General features: G+C 36.9%; 2 protein-coding genes across 14 annotated transcripts; one reads left to right on the forward strand and one right to left on the reverse strand.

Annotated features, from left to right (window-relative positions):
* Positions 1-1,021: 1,021 nt before the first annotated feature.
* Positions 1,022-2,743, reverse strand: LOC112755564 (uncharacterized). The gene has a single exon (XM_025803739.3). The coding sequence runs from the start codon at positions 2,738-2,740 to the stop codon at positions 1,193-1,195; it is 1,548 nt and encodes a 515-aa protein (XP_025659524.2). The 5' UTR covers positions 2,741-2,743; the 3' UTR covers positions 1,022-1,192.
* A 957-nt stretch (positions 2,744-3,700) lies between these two features.
* LOC112755517 (TATA box-binding protein-associated factor RNA polymerase I subunit B) lies at positions 3,701-9,669 on the forward strand. 13 transcript variants are annotated; one of them, XM_072221598.1, is made up of 7 exons: positions 3,722-4,200; positions 5,040-5,798; positions 6,502-7,296; positions 7,417-7,550; positions 7,884-8,607; positions 8,935-9,000; positions 9,115-9,669. In XM_072221598.1, exons 2-5 carry the CDS (start codon positions 5,156-5,158, stop codon positions 8,535-8,537), a joined length of 2,226 nt encoding a protein of 741 aa, XP_072077699.1. In that variant the 5' UTR covers positions 3,722-4,200; positions 5,040-5,155; the 3' UTR covers positions 8,538-8,607; positions 8,935-9,000; positions 9,115-9,669. The 13 variants fall into 13 exon arrangements, with proteins under 13 accessions (XP_072077692.1, XP_072077699.1, XP_072077696.1 ...); XM_072221595.1 differs by having other exon boundaries at positions 5,079-5,798; XM_072221600.1 differs by having other exon boundaries at positions 3,745-4,233; positions 5,079-5,798.
* The last annotated feature ends 272 nt before the right edge of the window (positions 9,670-9,941 follow it).

Raw genomic sequence — 9,941 nt, forward strand, 5'->3', positions numbered from 1 at the left:
CAGGAAGTGCTGCTTTCACTCCTTCAGAATCTTCATTGCCTACAATTCCTTCAAGTCCAAGTCCTCCAAACCCTGATTCCATTACAAGTCCTGGAGGATCTGTTATGGCTTTTCCACCTTCTGAGTCTATGCCAGCTCTTGCTCCTTCTTCCATTGCTGCATCTCAAGATCAACTATCTTCAATTCTATTACATTTGGCCTTGTTGGTATTTTGCATACTCCATTTTCAAGACATGTGAGTTAAAAGTCATAGATTTTGGTGTTCTTAGATTATGTTCTTTCCTGCTGCTGTAATAATGTTTCAAAAGTTTTATACTCCATTTTGTTTTGATAATGTTGTGTTTGGTTTTGGAGACAAGACTAAACACTATTTAAGTCATTTTAATTGTTCTGATATGTTCATAAATTAATGTATTTAAATACATTTTATATCTAGACATTAATTTTTGTTTACCTATCAAACAAGTTAGAATGACTTATTGGCTATAAAATGGAGAGAGGACTTTTGAACATTTTAAGTGTGTCTGTCTGATATTCTGAGTGATTGTAATGTAAAAAGAAAATAACAATTGAGGATAATTTTTTTTTCTTGGTTTTATTTATTATATCAGTTCAGATGTTACTCAGCATATATGTTGTAATAGCTAGAAAGCTTGTATTATTCAAAGCTTTAATTTTTGTTAGTGTATGTCACATCTTTTTATGTTATTATATTGAACATTACTATCATCATATCATCATCATTAATGTTACATTTTTTTTCAATTTCTTTTAAAATATGTAGAATTAAGTAAATTCAGGAATATTCTTCAATTGCTTTTAAACTATAGATTCCTTGCACTATGGCATTAGGGCCACAAATAACTATGATTTAGCAGAAAGAACCTTTTAATGACTCAGCTTTATGTTCACTTTGCACTAAGAAACAGAAGAAAAAGAACAATTGAGGCAAGATAAAGAGAGATTAGGTACATTGAGTGGAGTGCATTATATATAATGAAGAAAATATGAGACAGAGGAATAAAAATATAAAATATCTTACTAAAAATATAAATAGTTTTAATTATATAAGATACTATACTAGGATGATATTGTATTCTATTATCATATTTCTATGCTACTTGGGTAAATCCCAATCTTATAATATATAGACATCTTTGTAAGATCTCTACTAACTTTTTTTGAACCAGATCTAAATTGGCATAACACTAGTTTGATTCTTAGAGGCTCTATTGAACAATTTATTAAAAGGGTTGTTCCATTTCTTTTCAAGTTCCTTGGAAATGAAGCTTCTCATCTTCACATTCTCTTGCTTAAGCAAATCTATTGCTAAACTTAGGTGCCTAATCACTCCCATCTTCTCTTCATCTTTCTGCTTCAAATGAGTCTTTTGTGTCTTATTCTCTATTTGAAGTTCTTCAATTTCTTCCCTCAGCATCACTGATACTTCATCATAGATGTTATCTTTCTTCTTTAGCAGATCCTTCAGAGCTATATTCTCTACTCTGAGTTTCTCTGTTTCTTCACTCAAAGTCATTATTTTGATACAAATTGCATCTTTGTACTTCAGCTGATCCTGTTTTGTTCTATTCTCTTCTCTGAGCCCTTCAATTTCTTTCTGCAAAACCATTACTTCATCACAAATGCTACTTTTCTGCTTGAGTTGATCCTCCTTTTCTCTATTATCTTCTCTGAGTCTTTCTATTTCTTTCCTCAACACCATAACTTCATCACACATAGCATCTTTCAGCTCGAGTTTTTCCTTCAACAACCGATTCTCTTCTCCAAATCCTTTACTCAACACCATTAGTTCGTCAAGAAAGCTATCTTTCTGCTTCAGTTGATCTTCCTTTGCTCTATTCTCTTCTCTGAGAATTTGTATTTCTTTCCTCAACACCGTTATTTCAGCACAAACGGAATCTTTCTGGTTGATTTGATCCTCCTTTGCTCTATTCTCTTCTTTTAGTTTTCTAATTTCTTTTCTCAACTCTATTAATTCAACACAGGCAGGAACTTTCAGCTTAAGCTTCTCCACAAGTTCTCTATTCTCTTCTTCAAGTCTCTCAATCTTTTCCTTGCACACCAAGTTACCTTTCTGCTTTAGTTCTTCCTTCTGCACTCGATTCTCTTCTCTGAATCTTTCGTTTTCTCTCCTCAACATCATTACTTCACCACAGATTATATCTTTCTGCCTAATTTGATCCTTCTGTGCTTTATTCTCTTCCTTGAGTCTTTCGATTTCTTCTTTCAACATCACAATTTCTTCACAAATGGAATCTTTCTTCTTGATTTGATCCTTATCACCCTTGTTCTGAATTTCTTTCTTTATCTTCATCATCACTTTATCGCTTGACGCCACAGAACGAACATCATCCTCGTGCTCAGGATCATCAACTTCGGATTCCATAAACTCGTCCTCTACATCACAACTCTCGGAATTGCTATCATCATAACCACTATCTGCAAAACTCACTGCCTTCTGTAATTTACAACTTGGAGAGGCAAAAGGCGACCCTCCAACCTTCAGTAGCCGAGCTCCAGTGTCTGGCCTGATCTGATCGTACCGCTCGGCTAACAAGCGATGTGTTTTATAGAAATCTTCAACAAGGCTTAAAAGCTCTGGCCTCTTCTTGTAATACATCTCTGCGCGTTGCGCGAATGAATCTGCATCTTGTTCAATTAATTTGAGCATTGCCTGTGTCTTCTTGTTCAGTTCTGCCATTAAAGAAAACAAACACATCAATTCATTTTTGAAAATCATATAAGTAAAGTTTGATGGGCATGTTTCACTTCCGGTTTATACAACCACCATCTTTTAAGTTAAATATGAAAATAATAATTTTTTTTTGTTACCCACAGTATTCTCCAACCTGACATGTTAAGGACTATTTTCCAACCTGACATGTTAAGGACTAATCTGTTGCGACACTTGGTTAAGCTATATTTTCGTGGAACTACAGTTTCTATTTTTTATATTTAACAATGTATATGCAAGCAAAATTTTATTCAGAAACTGGTGGTTGATAAAATTCAGAAGGAATTATAAAAAGTTTACATTTGAAAGCTGCTAGAGAACTAACTACAAAGTGTAGACAATGAAAAATGGGTCTTCTGAATTTAAATAAGATTTTTTATTAGTATAACAAGACACCATTCAAATTTGAATATAATAACTTAGATTAGGTAAAAATTATAATTATTATTTATTAATTCACCAATACAAACAAAATTTAAATCCTAAACTTGTCACAATCTCTTTGATTTGGAAACAACTAGATTAACACTAACATATATGAATAGGGAAATAATAGTAATACCAATATCCATTACATAGAAAAAAAAAATCCTCCTTTTTTGGGAGGCATGAAGAGCACAATTAAGAGTATGTGATGTCCTTAAAAAGATAATAAAAGAAGTTACATTGCCTCTTAAAAGTTACATGATATATTATACACAAATATACTATTTCTTTTTAGAAAGCCTAATATATATATATATATTTCACTTATTATCTTTGTATTATGTGAAGTTTAACAATGAACGAATAAACATGACACTAAACTCCCAAGTAAAAAAAAAAATAGTAGACATGACCAATAAAAAAAATAGTAGACATGAACCGACTGAACCGTCCGGTTTTTTTTACGGTTTTTCGGTTTAAAAACCCCTTTTAAAACAGCGCCGTTTTTGGCCTAAAAAAAAAAAAACCTAAATCATCTACCCGAAGCCCAGACCCCCTCCCCTCCCACCAAAAGTCCAACACTCCCACTCATCTCCTCTCATCTCTGTCAAAAAATCAAAACTGAAAGAACAGATGGAAACCCTAACAGACTAGCCGCCGCACCCACCACAACCACTGGAGCCGCCGCACCCACCGCGACCACCGCAGCCCCACAACCCCGCGGAACCCACAGACACTAGATCTCCTCTGCTCGAGCGTGCTTTCTCTCTGTTCGCCGGTGTCGCACCGTGGAAGCTCCGTCGTCGTCGCAGGAACTGTCTCGCCGTCGTAGGAAGCTCCGTCACCGTCCTAGGAAGCTGTGTCGCCGTTGTAGGAAGCTCCCTCGCCGTCGCTTGGAAGCTCTGTGGCCGTCACCGTCTCCCCTGTTCAAGCGCTCTCTCTCTCTCTCTGTGTTCGCCGGTGTGGCCGTCTCCTTTGTCGTCGCCGTCACTCCCCTTCCTCCTCGCTGCCGGGAAGCAGTAAGCACTCTGACTCTCTGAGTGTTGATGCAGGTCCCAATCTTCATATTTGCAAATCACTTCACTCGAAAGCTTTTATGAAAATTTTAAGACAAATATGATTACATTTGGCATCAAAATTTTCATGATTTCTAAAATTGTGAATGAGTACATAGTCTCTTATTTTATGAAACTGGAATAATCCTGTTGATTGTTGATTTATGATTCTAGAATGATTTTCTAAAATGATGATGATGTTGTTACTGATATGTTGTTGGCATGTTGTTGATTTTCCGATGATTACTGATTAGTGATGATTAGTAGCTTTGTTTAATTCTGAATTGGAGTTGGATTTAGTTGAGTTACTGGATTTAATTCTGAGTTGCTGAGTTAATAATATTGATTTTGTTGATGTTTTCTTATTCTGAAATGTTGATTTTCTGAAATGAGGATGATGTTGTTGCTGATTTTCTGATGATTACTAATTAGTGATAATTAGTTCCTGTGGGTAGTTGAATTTTGTTAATATTTTTTTGGTGTAGAACATTAGGTGCAATTTTGAATTTTATTAGGGTAGAAAAGATCAAATTTAAATATTTGAAACTATATATTAAATTTTTAATTAATATTTAATTAAACCGGTCGAATCCCGGTCGAACCAGTGAATCAGTAAACCAGTTACTTCACCGGTTCATTGACCAGTTCGGTTCTCGCAACCTTGATAAAAACTATTTTTTACCAATCCAATACTCCAATAGGCCAAATTTGAACTTTTTTGGCATTGAACCCGCTATTGAAGATAAAAAAAATATTAGATGGCTTCTTATTGGGCCTCCATTACTTTAGTCTTCAAATTTCAGGTATTCAGGTATTCTTAATTCTTGTATGAACTGAACCAGAACTATGAACTCTTCACCTAGTTTGGCGCCTGCGCTTCACAGTCACAGCTGGTCTTCACTTCACTTCTCCAGATGTTATGGCTGATATTGATCCCCACACCTTGACCTGCCACGCCTGCGGAAACGTCGGCCTCGTCGACGGCGATGACGGATTTTTCTACTGCAACCGCTGCGGTTCCCGCTCTGAGGATGTTGTCGACACCGCCGTCGACGATAACGATCTCTACAAAAGCGGCGGCGCCTCCGCCGGCATATACCTCGCCAGCCAGCAGCGCTATCGAACTTCAACTGTCGGAATCAAAGCGGAGCCAATCTCCCAGTACGACTCACAATCGGTTCTCCTCCGCAACCTCGGGTTGGACGACGACGACAACCAAACCCCTGGCCGGAGCAACGCCGTCGAGGTGAAGAGAGAGGAGGAGAATTACGCTCCGCTTTTCGGCGATATTCACTCTGTTCCCGAAGATTTTGCTGACGTGGCTGGCGCCAATGTTCTGAGCTTTGAGGATTACCAGAATGAAGTTAGGATGAGGTACGTGTTAGGGTTGCAGATTATGGTTCAACTTCAGTGTGAGGCGTTGGTTAAGGAGTTCAAGGTTACGCCTTTGATTTGCGGGTTGATGCAGCCCATTTGGTTGAGGTTCGTGTTCGGAACTGGTGTCTTCAATGATGATTGGGCTGATCAAGTTATCCATGACTCTGAGATGCAGCATGAAGAAGGTCCTAACACTATCAATTTTCGCGTCTATTTTGCATCTTTACGCCTCTTTTGTTGCATTGCATCGCATCAATTTTTATTTATTTATTTTAATTTCTGCACATACACTTTTGAATATTACAATTTGATAAAATGATTTAGTCACAAATTTAAGAAGTTTAAGGTAGCAGTACTTGTGCACCGTAGGTGTTTGGCTATTAGCCAATTTAATGGCTCGTGATTTTTCATATATGTTCATGAAGTCACAAACATTGCAGGGTCTAGTTCTGAACGTGCTAATCCATTTCTATATATAGGGAGGGTCAAGATTGAACATGATTTCCGATATTTGGTTTATTTTTGTTTTCTTCCACGGGTGCGTCATTGTGTGTTGGTCTTGAAAGCTCTAGGCTAAATGCTTTTTGTTAATTACTGGTGAAGTTCAGTGAAACTTGATATTAAGTTAGCTAAAAATTTAATCACCCTAGCATCTTGTGTTTGATTAGTCACAACTCAATTTGGCATTCATTAAGCTTAAAGTTGATTTTTAATTATTGCTATCTTAACAACAGGACGAAAGGATTGGTTATGAAGTTATACACTTAATGTTTAGGATAGTTTCTCCTTTCCATTGCATAGAAAGAACTTTTCTTTCTTTTCTTTTGTTTGAGTCATCTGTTCTTGTAATTCACTGAGTTTATTTCTCCCTTGGTAACTTGGTTTCAGAAGAACCCAAAGATCGTAAGACACGGGCTAAATACAGAGATGAACCCTACAATTTATATGGTCAGCGTGCCGTGATGATATGGTTCAGGGCCTTAAAGAAAAGGATTCCACCATCCTGTACTCTTGCTGTTTCTTTTCTGGCATGTCATGTTGCAAGGGAACCTGTCCTGCCATCTGATTTAATCAAGGGGACACTGGAAGGGAAGATTCCGTATATTTCTGCATTTGTTGAAATTGAAAAGCGTCTTGGACGGCCATCAAGTGCATGCCCTATTAGTTCAAGTGTGATGTTCAAGCCTCAGCGAGTTCTTATGGTGCTGAAACTAGAAACATTTGCTGCATCAATTGCTCAGTTCATAGGCTTGGAGTTACCTCCTGTGAATTTCTTTGGAATAGCACGTCGATATCTTCAGAGATTATCTCTTCCTTCTGAAAAGATTCTTCCTCATGTAAGCCGCATATATGAATGGGCCATGCCTCCAGATTTGTGGTTATCCTTATCCGAAAGACATTTTAAGCTACCTATTCATGTTTGTGTGATGTCAATTCTGGTTGTAGCAATAAGAATGTTGTTTAACATAAATGGTTCGGGAGAATGGGAGAAAAGTTTGTCCAACAAAGGTAATACCAAAGACAATGGTGAGAAGGGTACAGCTTTTTCCTCCCGTGATAGACCTAATTCTAGTGAAGAAGATTCGGATAAAGACAAAATGAAACAACAGGAAAATGAATTAGACACTTCAGGACTTCTCCAACACCTTCAAGCAATATATAATGATCTTGCAGATATCCAAGGTGCTCTTTATTTACCCAGATCAATCTGTTTTTAGCCAATCTTCATGAGTATATATTCTAGTTTCCTCTTATTTCAGCAAAAGTTAAAAGATTAGCTAACACCCAATATTTTATTGACAGATTATTCAAAAGACCTGTCAACATATCTCAAACACTGTAGGGATGTTATCTTTGCTGGGTCAGAGGCGTCATATGGGAATTACGAAGAAGAAAAGATGATAGAGTACTTATGGAACTTTTATATGAATGAAAAGGTAATTCAAGGCTTGATTGAGTTGTACTTTTGGCACACACAAGCTTTAGAATTAAAATATGTCACTTTCAACTTCTTTCTTCTTTCCCTTGGTGCATCAAGAGGGGAAGTTTCCCCTGTGGTCATGATCTCTTGTCTTCGGGACATGAGCAATGCCTGTGGACTTCGATTTTTATTCTCACTTATTTTTCATCAAATGCGAATACATTTGTCAACTCATGTCAATCTACCATCTAATGTAAAGTGTTTTGACCTGTTTGTCCTTGCTTGCTAGCTACATTGTGAATAATTCTTTCTAAAATCAATTCTTATTCAATGATATTTTGTATATCAGGATACTAAGCCTTCAGTACATGGAGAACAATCTAACAGGTCTCTTAATCAAACAAGGTCGAGGGATAATGCATCGGTTGGTAGGACATCTCAGAGGGAGAGGACAAGTAAAGAACATTCTAATCAGCCATCTCTTAATGACGCCACCAGCCTTGAAAATCATTTGCCTGAAAATGTGGATAAAGATGATGGGGACAATGACAAGGACAATGATTCCTCAAAGAGTTTTAGAGGCCGTGATGAATCAGATTCCAATGCGCACAGTTCAGAAAAACCTCATGTCAAGGAAGCCATTGCACGGATGAAGTTAGACATGGAGGAGAATAGGTTCTACTATATACCACCTATTGTCAAGAAGAAAAGACGACACAATTATCTTCACTATGTGAGGAAGATAGATGAAGGTGCCTTGGAGTATGTTGCTCATGCTGATTACTACATCCTGCTTCGGGCTTGCGCTAGGGTCGCACAAGTTGACGTTCGGATTATGCATACTGGTGTGTTGAAGCTCGAAAGAAGACTTGCTTGGTTAGAGGAACAGATCGACGAATGCTTGCAGTTGAAACCAGAGAAAATTTCGTGCAAGTTCTGCAGTGATGCGGCCCCTGAAAATGAATCTGATGATGTACCTGGGCTGTCAGATTTGGATATTTGAGAATTATTTTTCCTTGTTATAGTTTAAAAATCAATGCTTCGTACACATTTTGATGGTTTCAACATAACAGGTTAAGATGGAAGTTTATTATGAATATCAAGGATCAATGTAGTCATGTAGATAAACTTTATGATTTGTTAAATTCTGATTTTAAGATGGTTGCATGTGTTAAATTCTGATTTGCAAAGCATTTTTGATATCATAATTGCTTTGTATTTAAAAGACTTCTCAAATTATTTCTGTGATGTTTAAATACCTTTTGGAGTTAGGGCACAAGTATCATACTATATATATATAATCAGAATTGGTGTTTCACATTTATTTGCCCATCATTCACTCTGTATAATTGTGTGTTGTAAAATATGCTTAACTATTGCTATTTTTCCTGCCGTAATAGAGTTACCTGGAGTTCTTTGGGTGCTGCCGGATTCATATCTTGATGTTCCCAACAAGGACTATGGGGGTGAGTTTTGGACCCTGACATAATCAACATGTAATTTGATTGTTTGATCATTCTTTCTTTCTTTTCTTTTTTTTTAATTATTGGTTGTTTTGATCATGTAACATGAATTTTCAGGTGACTTATTTGTTGATGGGAAAGTGATTCCAAGGCCGCAGTATAGATATTCTGAGAGGCAACCAACTAGGAGCAGACCTCGGCCACGGCATGACATGCGTCGTGAAACAATGCAGGTTGAAAGGAGAGACCCTGTTCAAAGACAGGACTGGAACCAAAGTCAGGGAGGACCTATGCAGCAATCGACTCCAATGAACAGTCAAAACTCTCCTTCTGGTGGACCAAAATGTTAAACATGAACTCTGCCTGAACTTGGACATCATATGATTAGAATCTTTAGTATCATTATGATGATGTGATATCCAATTCAGATCGTTTACTATTAAATTTGATAAACTTTTGGTTGATTGTACTTGTCTTAGTATTCAAATTCTCGCAGCATGGATCCTTAGTAATCTGGTTATTTTTTTGCCAGAGCCAAAGCAGTTCGCCTTTTGGGATACTGATTGTTTTACATATTTGTGTCTGTAGCCTTTTTATCCGGTCAAGTGTGAAATCCAAGTGTATATGTATCTTGGTGAGTTTTGATTATGACTAAGAGGAGTTCTTTGTTTATTTTGTTTCAAGTTTTGTTACTAGCAGCTGGCCAAGTCTATAACCAACAATTAAGCACCATTAGATAATACCGGAGCCAAGGATTCCCAGATATTTGCTTCAATAATTTCCTCCGAGCTTGGGCTTGGAATGACGTAATTGAAGATTGTTTATTTCGAATGTCTACGGTAAAATGACTAGCAAAACAAGTTGAAGAAGTGTCAGTTCAAATTGGAACTTTATGACCAACCACACCCGTATAATTAAAAAATGACATAAAAGAAATAGTTATG

The sequence above is a fragment of the Arachis hypogaea genome, chromosome 2, assembly GCF_003086295.3.
Source record: "Arachis hypogaea cultivar Tifrunner chromosome 2, arahy.Tifrunner.gnm2.J5K5, whole genome shotgun sequence".
In the NCBI taxonomy this organism is placed as follows: domain Eukaryota; kingdom Viridiplantae; phylum Streptophyta; class Magnoliopsida; order Fabales; family Fabaceae; genus Arachis; species Arachis hypogaea.

Excerpts from the sequence above, each read along its gene's own strand:
- LOC112755564 (XM_025803739.3), bottom strand. The coding sequence starts at position 2,740 with ATGTGTTTGTTTTCTTTAATGGCAGAACTGAACAAGAAGACACAGGCA.
- LOC112755517 (XM_072221591.1), top strand. The coding sequence starts at position 5,156 with ATGGCTGATATTGATCCCCACACCTTGACCTGCCACGCCTGCGGAAAC. Across the intron at positions 7,297-7,416 it reads TGATCTTGCAGATATCCAAG|ATTATTCAAAAGACCTGTCA; the intron begins GTGCTCTTTATT and ends TTTTATTGACAG. Across the intron at positions 7,551-7,883 it reads ACTTTTATATGAATGAAAAG|GATACTAAGCCTTCAGTACA; the intron begins GTAATTCAAGGC and ends TTTGTATATCAG.